Raw genomic sequence first — 14,827 nt, forward strand, 5'->3', positions numbered from 1 at the left:
TTATAGCTATTCAAGTTGGAAGCCACCACTGCCTCATGTGGGTGTGAGTTCCATCGTTGTTGTTGTTGTTGTTGTTGTTGTTGTTGTTGTTGTTGTTGTTGTTATTTTATACCCTGCCCTTCCCGGTTCAAATACCAGGCTCAGGCACAAGATCTACCCACACGGGAAGAATGGCAGATGAAGGTGATGGACTACATGGAACTGGCTGAGATGACTGGCAGAATCCGAGACCAAGGAGAAGAGTCGGTGGAAGAAGAGTGGTAGAAATCTAAAGTTTATTTACAGAAATATTGTAAAATTAAGGAAGGTTAGAAAGATGTTGGAATAAAACGATGTGGTTTTAGCAGAAAAGATATAAAGGATTAAGCAAAAATGAATTGATGAAAGAAGAGAAATTAAATTACAGTATATTAAGATTATGAGCTGGAAAGGATTTGCTGAAATATCTAACTGAACTAGAATACAAAAATGGGAGGTGTGAGGAGGTCAAGGAAGTAAGTGAATGAAAGCAAGTAAAGGGTTTTTATGTACTGTTTTCTTTTATGTATTGTTTTTGTATTGTTTTTTATTGTATTGTCTGTTTTTTATTTATATTTTTTCTTTATTGGTTTTTTGCTTTTTTCTGTAAACTTAAAAAAAAAATCTTAATAAAAATTTATTTTTTAAAAAAAACCAGGCTCAGGGCAGCTGATGACAAATTTAAAACAATTTAAAACACTTAATTATAAAAGCAGCATAAAATACAGTATAAAGACATGAATAACAATAAAAACCAAAAATCAATCAGATAATCCCCAGGGCTATCTGGTTGAATTGGTCCTACTTGGGCCAGCAAGGAGGCCAGGGGAGAATTTTCTGTCTTACGGGGCCAACAGAAGGAGGTTAAATCCTGAAGGGCCCTGGTCTCATGGGACAGAGCATTCCACCAGGTCGGAGCCATCACTGGAAAAGCCCTGGCCCTGGTGGAGGATAGTCTGACTTCCTTAGGGCCCGGGACCTCTAAACTATGGTTATTCATGGACCTTAAGGTCCTCTCTGGGGCATACCAGGAGAGGTGGCCCTGTAAACATGAAAGCCCTAAGCCACATGTAAGCACTGCATGATGACGTACTACCTTCCATCTGCCTTGAATTTTTCAACCTTCAGCTTCATTGGGTGTCCAGGAGTTCTGCTGCTGAGCGAGAGGGAGAAATAATTTTCTTTGTGTACATATGGCACAGTGATCTGTGTCTTCAGCTTCTGTCCTTCTTGATGAGACCACAACCACAGGAAGCTGACGTGAAAGCGCTTTTTAGAAAAAGAGAAAGAGAAAGGGTGGTGGAGGAAGGAAAACGGAGCCTTGTTGAGCAGTGCTGAGTGCGCGGCGCACCGACAGAGAGGCCAGGAGTGGGGCCAAGGAGACGTTGTGTGTCCCCACCTGCTGCTGCCGCTGCTCCTCCTTAACTATGGAAGAGACAGTGGTGAAGAAAGGCTTGCTCTACTTGCTCCAGCACCAGACCTTTGGGAAGGTAAGACTGGCTTCTCCTCGCTGAATGTTGGAACAAGGTGTTCACAAAGATCTCTTTGATACCCAAACAACTTATTGTTTTGATGCATTTACATTCTTCATCTGAGCATATTAGCATGTCTTTTTAAGAGCAATATTTCGTCATATAATCATCAAAGCATTGCCATTCATTTTTTAGTTTTTGATTTGATTGCTGTCGTATGGATGCTATTAATTTAGCCAATTTTAAATATTCATTTAATTTGAGAATCCATTCCTCCTTGGTAGGTAGTTCTTTAGCTTTCCATTTAGATGCTATTGCAATCCTGGCTGTGGTGGTCACATATAAGAAAATCCTTTTTTTATTATTTTGGTATTTCTTTTCCTAAAAGGCCCAGTAGGTAAGCCTCTGGTTTTTTCGTTAATGGGATGTTAAGCATTTTTTTCAACTCCTCGTGTATTTCTCCCCATAAGTACTTAATCGGGGTGCAGCTCCACCACATATGCAGTGTTGTACCAGCTTCCTTGTTGCATTTCCAACAGAGGTTGGATTTCAGTTTATAGATGTTTGCTAATTTGACTGGTGTTAAATACCACCTGTAGAACATTTTGATGGAATTTTCTTTTATTGTACTACAGGCGGTAAACCTTATATCTTCCTTCCTTCCTTCCTCCCTCCTCCTCCTCCTCCTCCTCCTCCTCCTCCTCCTCCTCCTCCTCCTCCTTGTTAATAAATTAATACAATTTAGAAAGAAAAAAAAGACCGGCTAGTCCTTCTCCAGCCTCGAACCTCCTTTTATGCTTTAGGCTAGCTCAGGGATCACTTCCAGCAGGCTCCAGATATCTTGCCTCTCCCATCCTTTTAAAACCCTTTAGAAATTGCTCTGCTCCCTCTGAAATTTGGCCCCAGTTTGCCTCCGAATGTATAAATTATTGTAACTCACCCAGGGAATTGCTTGATAAAGGGCAAATGAAAAATAATCTTAACGAAGAGAAAGAAAACAGGCAAATTTCTTCAATGCGCAGGCTGCGCCCTGAGTCTTTTAAGGATCAGGCTGGATAGAGCCCAGCCTTTCCATAGGCAGGAGCTGAACACAGGGCTTAAACACACACACACACACACACACACACACACACACAGAGAGAGAGAGAGAGAGAGAGACCCCAGTTTACTTCTCCCCATGAACTTTCACATTTGCTCTTTTTCACCCTTGCTATTGTTATAAGAATGTTAAGGTCTTATATATATAAAATAAATGTATAAACCATGTGGAAATACAGGGGAAATACAGGGTCCCAAACCACCTCAGATTTGTCAGTTGTGGGCGTGTCAAGGCCCTGCCTGGAAATCTTGGAGAGATATTGCCTTAGCACTTCTTTCAAACTTTGTTGTTGTTGTTTAGTTATTTAGTCGTGTCCAACTCTTCGTGACCCCATGGACCAGAGTACGCCAGGCACTCCTGTCTTCCACTGTCTCCCACAGTTTAGTCAAACTCATGCTGGTAGCTTTGAGAACACTGTCCCACCATCTTGTCCTCTGTCGTCCCCTTCTCCTTGTGCCCTCCATCTTTCCCAACATCAGGATCTTTTCCAGGGAGTCTTCTCCTCTCATGAGGTGGCCAAAGTATTGGAGCCTCCGCTTCAGGATCTGTCCTTCCAGTGAGCACTCAGGGCTGATTTCCTTCAGAATGGATAGGTTTGATCTTCTTGCAGTCCATGGGACTCTCAATAGTCTCCTCCAGCACCATAATTCAAAAGCATCAATGCTTCGGCGATCAGCCTTCTTTATGGTCCAGCTCTGACTTCCATACATCACTACTGGGAAAACCATAGCTTTAACTATACGGACCTTTGTTGGCAAGGTGATGTCTCTGCTTTTGCAGTATACAAAGGTTTTTTTATGACTAGAGAAACAAACCTTCGTGTGTGTTTTTTCTCCCCCTCAGAAATGGCGGAAGTTCTGGGCTGTCCTGTACAGGGAAAGCGCGTGTGCCCCGGCCCGCCTTGAGCTCCTGGAGTCGGCGGAGAAAGCCAAGAAAGGGGAGAGCAGCCGACGGCTCATCAAGTTGGAGGACTGTGTGCAGGTGGCTGAGGCAGGTGGAGAGACCGGCAGCCCCAAGGAGACAACGCCTTTCTTCCTGGAGACCACAGAGAAATGCTACCTGCTGGCTGCTGAGAGGGCCGAGGCGGAGGCCTGGATCCTGGAGCTGTGCAAGCATGCTTTCACTGTGAGGAAAATGGCACTCAGTAATATAGGTCATGTCTCATGCAGAGGGAGGTGTGGAAAGCTGCACTTCAATATCCCATGTGTGTAGTAATTTAGAAAGTGACTTTCACTGGCCCATGGTCTGTCAGAGGACTGACAAAATGAAAGTCCTTCTTCACACATAGTTAAACTGTTGAACACCCCGCCGCAGGAGGCAGTGATAATGACCCCCAACAGGAAATTGCTTTTTATTCTTCAGTGGAGCACAATTTTTATTAATTTTAAAAACTATCAGCTTTTAGGGACGCGGGTGGTGCTGTGGGTTAAACCACAGAGCCTTGGACTTGCTGATCAGAAGGTCGGCGGTTCGAATCCCCACGACGAGGTGAGCTCCCCTTGCTCGGTCCCTGCTCCTGCCCACCTAGCAGTTTGAAAGCATGTCAAAGTGTGAGTAGATAAATAGGTACCACTCCGGCGGGAAGGTAAACGGCATTTCCATGCGCTGCTCTGTTTAACCAGAAGCGGCCTAGTCATGCTGGCCACATGACCCGGAAGCTGTACGCCGGCTCCCTCGGCTAATAAAGTGAGGTGAGCACCGCAACCTCGGAGTCGGCCATGACTGGACCTAATGGTCAGGGGTCCCTTTACCTTTACCTTACCAGCTTTTAGTACAGCTCCATGCAGTAGCTTCAATACAGGTGTACAGCAACAGACAATGTCATAAAGAACAAAGTTAGTCAGTTAAAGGGAAAGATTGCAGGGAGGGTTGTGTATTTTTGCAAGAGTAAGAAGAAAGCAAGATGAACTAGGGAATGTATCGAGTTTTGTTTAAACTAAAGCAAAAGCTCTGGAGAACGGATTTAAACAAAACTTATGCAACCAAACATTGTGACATTATGTTTGGGAAAATAGGGAAAAGACTTGTTGATAATTCTGACTGGAAACCAGAGATGGCTTTAACAGAGAATTAGACAAATTCACGGAGGAGGCTATTGTTAAAAGAAAAAAAACTGCTCCTTTCCCCTTATGGGGTATCCAAGAGCCCGTATAGAGCCCTATCAGTAGGGGAAAATAACAGAGGCCAACTAGAGTATATTGAGAAGCAAAGCAGCTAGTAAGCTTGAACTTTATTAAACTGTTGCAACAGGGTCCCCCGCTCACCCCACGTAGGGAGGGAGGAGAGGAACAAAGAACATTGGTGTGCAAGCTCTTATATAAACCTTTGAAATTGCCCACCCTGTAGCCCAAGACCACCTCCCAAAACATCATACATACATCACAGAAGGAGGTGGTCTACAGCAGAAATCCTGTCTGGCAGGATACCTGATAATGGTCGCTGATTGCTTTACGTGGGCAACCAGGCCATTCTTTTGTGAATACTTTAGTTCCTGAGTCCAGGTCACATGCTCAACCCTATTCATACACAAATATGCCCAAAAGACAGAATTTGCAAGCAAAAAGAGAATGAGAAGGCTTTCCTCATTTGCCTCCCTTACTGCAGAGGAATATTTGAGGTCATTGGAAGAATCAAAATGGCTTCAGGATTGCTCTCCCTTACTATTTGAGACACTTAGTTCATATATTTACTGTAGATATGTGTGCATTTAAGAATATTTATTTTATATTTGAGACCATAGAATTCTTATAATAATACGGATGGCTCCTAGCCACAATGGCTGTGCTTTGCCCTCCACAGTCGGAGGCAGCAATGCTTCTGGACACCAGCTGCTGGAAACTGCAGGAGGGGAGAGGGCTGTTGTTGTGTTCATATCCTGCTTCTGGGATTCCCGTTGAGGTGCAGCGGTTCTCAACCTGTGGGTTCCCAGATGTTGTTGGACTACAACTCCCATCATCCCTAGCTAGCAAGGCCAGAGCTCAGGGATGATGGGAGTTGTAGTCCAACAACATTTGGGGACCCACAAGTTGAGAAACGTTGTGAGTCTAAACCAATGGTTTTTAACCAGTGTGCTGTGGTACCCTGGGGCACCTGAATGATGGTCAGGGGTGCAGTGGGCAACACTGGCCTCTGTCCCTCTTTCCTTCCCTCCTTCCTCGGATGTCCTCTGGTGTCTCTGCCTCCCAAAGGCTTGCACAGGTTTTTTTTGCAACAGCCCTAGCTATAAGCTCCCCAGGCAAATGGGGCCTCTGGGGCTGGCCCAGGCCCCTGTGGGGCACCTCTCTCTGGGGCAGGGGATATAGCCCAGAGACCAGGATGGCAGCAGTGGCTGCCCTGAGGACTCCCAGGGAGAGGGGAGGAGGCTGAGGGAACACCCCACCATGAGGACAGAATGCCAGGCTAGATGGGTCCCCTTTGGCTCCATCCAGCAGAGGGCTCTTCTTATATTTGTGAGAAACCCACTTCCGGCCTGCCCAGGAGGTGGGGTTGCGGGCTTCACGCCCACCCCACGTGAGCGGGGGCTGGTCCCAGCCCCCGCGAGAGCAGGGAGAATCCCGGCCGGGCCTGCCCCCCCCCAGCCAGCCAATCAGCTGGCTGGCTGGGGGGCGTGGCTTGCTCTATTTAGGGCCGGCGCGGAGGGGGCTTGCCCTCTTTTCGCCGGCTCGCCCTCACGTTTTCCCACCCTCCCTCCCTTTAAGTAGGCTTAGGTAGGTCTTTAACTTTGCTATGGACTTCGGTCTGTCGCCGCAAGGGGCATGGTAGGAATTTTTCCCAATTGGCAATTTCTGGCCTTTTGGTTTTTCGCCTACCTCGTAGCAACTCGTCACAACTTCTCGGCATTGGCAGTAGGCATTGGCAAGAAGGGGTTAAGAGGATGTGTGTGTGTGTGTGTGGGAGGAACGCCATCACCTCCCCCCAGCGAGCGAAGGGTGGGGGGGCAGCGTGGCCCTGTCCGAAGACTATGGAGGTGTGGGCCAAAGGCACGCCCCAGAGCGGTGACCCGGGGGAGCTCCTAGTCGACGTGCCTCGGCAGGAGACTCCCCCAATATAGTGTTAACCCTTCCCCGTGTCTCCAGCAAATGGGCTGGAGCCGGATAGTCGTTAGGACCAATGCCTAAGCCAATGCCTCTCATTCCTGAATTCAATAAAGTTGTGGCCTAATTCGCCCAATTAACCTTAATTTATGGTGTCTCGTGCCTTTATTTATCCTGGTGGGGGGCGGGAACTCGCAACGCAACAATCCCGGAGCCATTTGGACTCTCACCTCAAATATTTCTCTTTGGTAGCAGGAAAACGCCTTTCTAGATTGTTTATTTACAGGATTTACAAATGAAAAACAACTAACTGCTTGGAATGAAGGGGCTTATCCCTCTGCAAAACCAGACTGGCAAGTATCTGTTGAGCAGAGCAGACCAGTCAACAGAGCACCTCCTTTGTATCAATAGGTGTGAATTTGTGAAAGGATTCGGGATATTTAACCATTTCAAAAGGATGGCCCAGACTGACCAAGATAGGGCCATCAGCAAAAAACATAATCAGATATCTTGACAGACAGGAGACAAGCCACTTCCTCAAATTTCTGTTGTAGACTGCCTCTCTGCCTCTTTCTGTGACCCGTGTAGGATGCTTTTGGGTGGTCCTTGGCTAAGGGGCCTGGAAATTTCTGATGCCTTTAAAAGTTCTTTCACACCTTTGTTCAGTGTCCTCGCCTCCTACCTTAGGTGTTGAGGAGACTTTTGTTGCAACAGGAAAATAAAGATCTGCCTTGCTTTCACAGGATCCTGCCTCAGCTGATGCTTCTCTGAGGTTCCTCTGATATGGAACTTGGGGGACTCTTGAGTCCCTTAATGGGGAGCTGGGCTGTAGAAACCACACCCCCACTGTTTTCTGGTAACAATATTGTTATGTACTGAATTGAATAGGATCCAAACTGCAACAGTCTGATTGGTCCTAGAACAATAGGATCCAAAAGGCAGCAGTCTGATTGGTCCTAGAACAATAGGATTCAGAATGCAGCAGTCTGATTGGTCCTAGAACAATGCAGCAATATGATTGGTTGGCAGGAACCACCCAATCATGCTCCAGATAGAAGTGAATCCACAACCTGATTGGCTTACAGTAGAATTCCAGAATTAGCCAATCATGTGCAGCCCATTGTGTAAATAATGTATATAAAGCAGATACTTTGAGGGGACTTTCATTCATTCCTCCTCATCACTATGAGCTGAATAAAGAGCATGAAATCACTTTGCGACTCTGAGTATATTTCAAATATGTTCTCTTTGGGTTTTAGAGAAGCACTGAAGACTGGAAAGTGATGCTGGAGAAGGAACTCCTGAAGGGCAAGGCCACGTCTCCTACTGCTCTCTCCATGGCAGAGAATTCCCTGTACAGCACCACCTGCAAAGGTAGGAGATGAGAGCAAGAGACCCCGAGTTGGGCAGGGAGCAAAGAGGAAGGGGCTGCCACCATCGAGAGATGGTGCTTGTGTTGTGAGCTGAGAACCCGCCACCCAAATAGGAGTATAGTAAGACACGAAGACACATTATTTTAGGTTAATGGGCAAAATTAGGCCACTTTTATTAGTTACAGCATGTGAGTAGTATTGGCTTAGGCATTGGAAGAAACTGCAATACAGTGGTACCTCAGGTTACATACGCTTCAGGTTACATACGCTTCAGGTTACCGACTCTGCTAACCCAGAAAAAGTACCTCAGGTTAAGAAGTTTGCTTCAGGATGAGAACAGAAATTGTGCAGCGGCAGCAGGAGGCCCCATTAGCTAAAGTGATGCTTCAGGTTAAGAACAGTTTCAGGTTAAGAACGGACCTCCAGGACGAATTAAGTACTTAACCCAAGATACCACTGTACCAGACTCCACCCCGCACAGCCGGGAGTCATATCAGGGTTAATAATAATAATAATAATAATAATAATAATAATAATAATAATATATTTATACCCCACCATTGGGCTGAGTTTTCCTATCCACTCTGGGCAGCTTCCAATCGAGTATTAAAAACAATATAGCATTAAATATCAAAAACTTCCCTAAACAGGGCTGCCTTCAGATGTCTTTTAAAGACAAGATTGCTGCTTATTTACTTCACATCTGGTGGGAGGGTGTTCCATAGGGCAGGTGCCACTACCAAGAAGGCCCTCTGTCTGGTTCCCTGTAACCTCACTTCTCGCAATGACGGAACCGCCAGAAGGCCCTCGGAGCTGGACCTCAGTGTCTGGGCTGAACGATGGGGCTGGAGACGTTCCTTCAGGTATACAGGACCAATTGGAGGAGCTTGTTGATGCAAATACAAGTGGAAGCTCCCCCATGACGTCACCGAGGGTTGTGCCATGGCCCTAGCCACCAGCAGAGCATCTGACAGGATCCACGACCGCCGGATTCCTTTACCGGAATACCCAAACAAGGGGAGGGGTAGATGATGGCCCATACCCAATCCTCCAACACAGCACACATATTCCATGCCTAACCGCCAATACCAGAAAGTTGTGACGAATTGCTACGAGGTAGGCGGAAAAACCAAGAGGCTGGTGCCAATTTGCCAAATGGATAAAAAAGTCCTACCAGGCCCCTTGGGCAACCAACCGAAGTCCATAGCAAGGTCAATACGTAAAAAGAAGCTGACCTAAGAGGGAGGGAGGGAGGGAGGGAGATCTGAAGAAAGCAGGAACAGACTGGGAGCTGAGCGCTGCTGCGGCTGTTTAAATGCAGCTAGCCCCGCCCACCAGCCGGCCCTATTGGTCAGCTGGAAGTCTTGGCCGCGGCAGCAGAAGCAATCAGGAGCAGGGAACTGAGCACGCCTCCCTGCCCCAGTGGGAAGCTGCTCCCAGTCACAACCCCTTCCCTCTGGGAGGAGGAGAGGCCTTGTAAACAAATTGATTACAACACTTGCAAGCAGATTTACGTTTAGCTGAGATTCTGGCATTGCAGGAGGTTGGGCTACATGGCCCTTTGGGGGGGGGTGTGGTCCTTTCCACTTCTACAATTTCATGATTCTGTGTTGGGGGAAAGACCGAAAGGATCAGCTCTCCATCTCCAGCTGCCCAACACTACTCTTAGAGCTCCAGAATTTGAACCAAGACGATGTTGTGTTCTCCTTGGGGCTCTGTGCTCAAAGGTGGGGGCTAGGCATGCTTGCTAGTGATGTATGGAAGTGAGAGCTGGACCATAAAGAAGGCTGATCACCGAAGAATGGATGCTTTTGAATTATGGTGCTGGAGGAGACTCTTGAGAGTCCCATGGACAGCAAGAAGATGAAACCTATCCATTCTGAAGGAAATCAGCCCTGAGTGCTCACTGGAAGGACAGATCCTGAAGCTGAGGCTCCAATACTTTGGCCACCTCATGAGAAGAGAAGACTCCCTGGAGAAGACCCTGATGTTGGGAAAGATGGAGGGCACAAGGAGAAGGGGACGACAGAGGATGAGATGTTTGGACAGTGTTCTCGAAGCTACCAGCATGAGTTTGACCAAACTGCGGGAGGCGGTGGAAGACAGGAGTGCCTGGTCCAGGGGGTCACGAAGAGTTGGACACAACTAAATGACTAAACAACAACAACAACAGGCATGCATGCAGCGTGCACCACGGTGGAGCCTGTCTTCCAATAACTGGCATGTAAAGTGCTCACTCTGGCCGACGTGGCGTCATGGAAAATCTGCCTCCGCCTTAGCTCTCACTCGCCCTCTTCCTGACTGTGGTTTTGCGGGCTCTTATAACAAGGACAAGCAACCACTTGTCCTTGTTATAAGAATTTAAGGTCTCAAATATATAAATTAAATGTACAAGGCAAACATGTACGTAAATACATAAACTGCATATCTGAAACAGTACAGGAAGACAATACTGAAACCATTTTGACTCTCCCAAACTGACCAAATGCTTCTCTGCACAGACGGAAGAACTGAAAAAACCTGCCCATTGTCTCTGTGCTCACAAATCCTGCCTTAAGGGCACATTTAAGGTGTGACTAGGGTGAGCCTGAGACCTGTGACCTGGATTAAGGAATTAAGTAGTTATAATAGCAAAATCAAAACCCAGATAATGCAAGCAGGTAGCCTGCCAGACAAGGGACACAGGTGGCGCTGTGGGTTAAACCACAGAGCCTAGGGCTTGCCAATCAGAAGGTCGGTGGTTTGAATCCCGTGATGGGGTGAGCTCCCGTTGCTCTGTCCCTGCTCCTGCCAATCTAGCAGTTCGAAAGCATGAAGTGCAAGTAGATAAATAGGTACCGCTCTGGCAGGAAGGTAAATGGCATTTCCGTGCGCTGCTCTGGTTCGCCAGAAGCAGCTTAGTCATGCTGGCCACTTGCCACAAAGGCTATGCCTACCTCCCTTGTCTGAGGCAGTAGTGCTTCTGTATACCAGTTGCATGTGTCCCATTAGGGCAGGCATAGGCAAATTCGGCCCTCCAGATGTTTTGGGACTACAACTCCCACCATCCCTCACTATCAGGACCAGTGGTCAGGAATGATGGGAATTGTAGTCTCAAAACATCTGGAGGGCTGAGTTTGCCTATGCCTGCATTAGGGCATCTGGTTGGCCACCGTAAGAACAGGATGCTGGACTAGATGGGCCATTGGCCTGATACCTTAGGATCTCCTTAGGTTCTTATGTTTCCTTCCAGCTGCTGAGAGGCAGTTTCCCGTGGCCGTGAGGGCAACAGAGGCCTCTGAGCGCTGTCAGATCTGGGGCATGTTCTTTCTCTGTGCCAAAGCGGATGCCTTGGAGCTGTGTGACAAGCAAGCGGGGGAAGTGATCTACACCTGGCCGTACAAGTTCCTGCGGAGATTCGGTCATGACAAGGTAATGGCTGTGGGGTGTTTGTCTCCGGCGCAGCACATTTCAGGTGTGCAATGCTAGACAGTTGCTGTTCCTAAGCAGACTTCGTGGTGTGGATAGGAAGTTGCCAGTGGCCTGGTACTACCTCCTTTCCACTGACCATGCCTCCCAGATGTGCCTCCTTTCCAGATGTGTTTCCATTGCTTGCCTCCTTGCTGCCCCTTCCTGGTTGTTTAGGGGGGGAGAGGGATGTCCTGCTCACCTGCTTTTCCACTGACAGTGTGCTCCCGCCTTGGGCGGCAGTAGGAGATGCTATGCCCCTGGAGAAGCGCAGGAGGCAGCTGAGATGGGAGCCAAGTCTGGGAATTGGCTGGTAGTGGGGGAATCATGATGTGCTGGTCCCGTGGGTTACCTGAGAGGCGAGGTCCAAGTCCGGTCCGTGGTCAAAGGTGCAACGTGGAGGCAGTCCGTAGTAGCTGAAGCTGGGTGCAGGACAGGGAGTCGGGTGAAGTCAGGAACAGGCTTGCAAGCAGGGAGCCTCTGCAGCTCAGGAGCTCAGGCAGGAAAGCAGGACAGGGTTCAGGCAGGAACTAGCAACCAACAATGTTGCTCCCGCAACCTGGGAATGGGCTGGCTCACCAATCCTCTGGTGACTCACCTCTCCTGGCCTGGAGGCGAGCCCTCCTCCTGCGGGAACTTAGTTCCCTCCGCCTCTCTGCCCTGAGCCTCTGCAGCTCAGGAGAGGCTGGAGGGTTACCGGACTCAGAGGCAACCTCAGCTTCCTCTGACGGGGCTGAGAGTGGAGCACCTGCAGGCAATGGGTCCTTCATCACAATTGGAGGCAGCAATCCTGATGAATACTAGTTGCCAGAAACCACAGGACGGGGAAAGTGTTCTTGGGCTCAAATCCTGCTTACTGGTTTCCCAATCGAGGCATCTGGTTGACCACTGTGAAAGGGGAAGCTGGACTAGATCCAGCAGGCTCTTCCTATGTTCTTAGAAGGTGGAGAATTGTTATGGGAGCTCCCAGCTCCCAGCCTCCTGGTCCCATTGACTCTCTTCTCACCTTGATGGGCCTCACCTGACTTTGCCCAGTAGAGAGGAGCATTTCAAGCTGCTGGTCCACTTGTCCCTCCCTGCAGACTGACCCCAGGAGACCTTGTGTTTCTTCTCCTAGGCCATCTTCTCCTTTGAAGCTGGGCGGAGATGTGCCTCTGGAGAAGGCAGCTTTGAATTTGCCACCAAGCAGGGCAGCGAGATCATCCAGGTCATTGAAGGCGCCATCCATGCTCAGAGGAACTCCACCTGTGCATCTTCAGGTGCCACCCTTCTTGCCGGCGCAGCCAGTCCTGCCAAGCCTGTCGAAGGTGCCCAGGGAGAGAAAGCCACTGTGCTGGTAGAAGGGCAGTCATTCCGTACTGCAGGCACCAAATCCCTCTCCTTCGAGTCCACCTGGCAAGGAAGACCAGCAAAGGGCAGGTTAGTCAAGCCCATGGCCAGCTGCCCTCTCTCCAGCACCAACTGCCCCTACATGGAGGGGTCTGATGCCCACCCCAGGCGAGAACCCCAGCAGGAATCAATGTCTGAGTACTCGGAGCCATTTGATGCCATCTCCAAGTCGTTGGGAAGCTCAGGTGGCAGCTGTTTCCCCCTGCCTAGTGCCGAGGAGCCACCGGGGGCAGCGGGCCTGCATGCCAGGACCAGAGGGTTGGGCCTGTCCCCTGCCTCTCTGGGGCTGCACCACATCTATGATGACCCAGAGGGTCTGGCCCACCTGGTGTACGATGAGCCCCAGGAGTTCACAGGGGACGCCTGGAAGGTGCAGGCCACTCCTGAGGACCCTATCGGCCACGAATACCCCTACAACCCAAGCTTGGATGATTACTCTGTCCCTAAGATGGCGGCAGCGTATGCCCCCGTGCAAGATCAAAATGGGCTTGGAGAAAGTGCATATGATCAGGTGATCTTGAGCCTCAAGAACAAGAAAAATGCACAGTGAAAGGAGAAGACGGATGGAATAAATGAAGGGGGTGGATGGGAAATGAGAGGATCGCTTTGTTTCATTTGTTGTGGGAGATGAGCCAGGGTGCAGCCTCCCTGCCTGCCCTCCTCTCAGAGCTCAAGTACTGTATTTTTCGCTCTATAAGACACACTTTTCTCTTCCTAAAAAGTAAGGGGAAATGGGTGTGCGTTTTATGGAGTGAATGTAGACGGGAGGCTCTGCTCAGCACGCCCTTTAAAGAGCCGTGCGGAGCGTGTGTGCGGCTCTTTGGGGAGAAGGGCTGCCCTTCTCCCTCCTCAGGGAAAAGCCCCCAGGAGCCGCACACACACTCTGCACGCTCTTTAAAGGGAGTGCAGCTCTTGGGGGAGACTTAGCCGCACACAGCCTCTCCTGGGCAAGGGGAGCCTTCATCCCGATGCCCGGGAGAGGCTGTGCATGGCTATCTCATAAGCCAGGACAGCAAGCGGGATCGCTGCGCAGCTGTCCTGGCTTCTGGGATACAGAATATTTTTTTCTTGTTTTCCTCTTCCAAAAACTAGGTGCGTCTTATGGTCTGGTGTGTCTTACAGAGCAAAAAACACGGCATGTTTATAGGGGAAGTATGCTGACCCTTTGTTGCGACCTCTAGGATAATCCAGGAACAGGGGTTGAAGTTGGTACAAAAATGGTATTATGCACCTGTAAGGTTATTTCATATTACAAAATATGGAAGTAAGAATTGTTGGAGGAAATGTGGAGTGATGGGAACATACAGTCATATGTGGTGGGATTGTCCGTTAATGAATTTTGGAAACAGATTGGTATAGAAATATCGGGAATTCTGGGTAGGAAGGTGGGAATATATAAATTAATGGTTCTTATTACTCTGAGTTGCACCGAGTTAAAAACAAAAGAGGAATGTAAATGGGTAAAATGGATGGTAACTGCAGCCAGACAGGTTATAGTGAGTAATTGGAAAAATGCAAAAGAGTTAGGGGTGAACCAAAGGAGGAAAAAACTGAATAATATTATAATTTTACAATATCTAACCGTGAAGATACACAGAATGAAAGGGTTTAAGGTCAGTGAGAAAGAGGAGGATTGGTTTGAGAAGATATTGAATTATTTGGGTATGTCTGAACAATTTGGGGCAATTAAAATGTTAAAAGTCAAATAAACCTTGTGGATGGAGAGTATTAACGTATATAAAATTGTACATATGCTTGATTTGGATATGTTATTATTGATTATGTATACCCAATGTATCAGCCGCCTTTGGGGGGGGGGTTCACTGTTTCTGGTTTGGTTGTTGGTAAAAAAATAAAAATTTTAAACATTTTTAAAAAAGGAAGTATTCTGGCCATCGTTATTGCAAGAAGATCCAACTGAGTGGGAGAGAGCAGGCTTGCTGCAATTTTGAAGGCTGTGTGCCATGCGATGCATTATGCGCCAGTACGGCTTTC

General features: G+C 48.2%; 1 protein-coding gene across 2 annotated transcripts; it reads left to right on the top strand.

Annotated features, from left to right (window-relative positions):
• The first annotated feature begins 881 nt into the window (after positions 1 to 881).
• Positions 882 to 14,629, top strand: DOK2 (docking protein 2). 2 transcript variants are annotated; one of them, XR_014171238.1, is made up of 6 exons: positions 882 to 1,508; positions 3,433 to 3,714; positions 7,883 to 7,997; positions 11,229 to 11,407; positions 12,561 to 13,629; positions 13,737 to 13,751. XR_014171238.1 is itself a non-coding variant. In XM_081922982.1 (5 exons), exons 1-5 carry the CDS (start codon positions 1,446 to 1,448, stop codon positions 13,380 to 13,382), a joined length of 1,461 nt encoding a protein of 486 aa, XP_081779108.1. In that variant the 5' UTR covers positions 882 to 1,445; the 3' UTR covers positions 13,383 to 14,629. The 2 variants fall into 2 exon arrangements, 1 of the variants encoding a protein (XP_081779108.1); XM_081922982.1 differs by having other exon boundaries at positions 12,561 to 14,629.
• The last annotated feature ends 198 nt before the right edge of the window (positions 14,630 to 14,827 follow it).

The sequence above is a fragment of the Podarcis melisellensis genome, assembly GCF_964234715.1.
Source record: "Podarcis melisellensis genome assembly, chromosome: 8".
In the NCBI taxonomy this organism is placed as follows: domain Eukaryota; kingdom Metazoa; phylum Chordata; class Lepidosauria; order Squamata; family Lacertidae; genus Podarcis; species Podarcis melisellensis.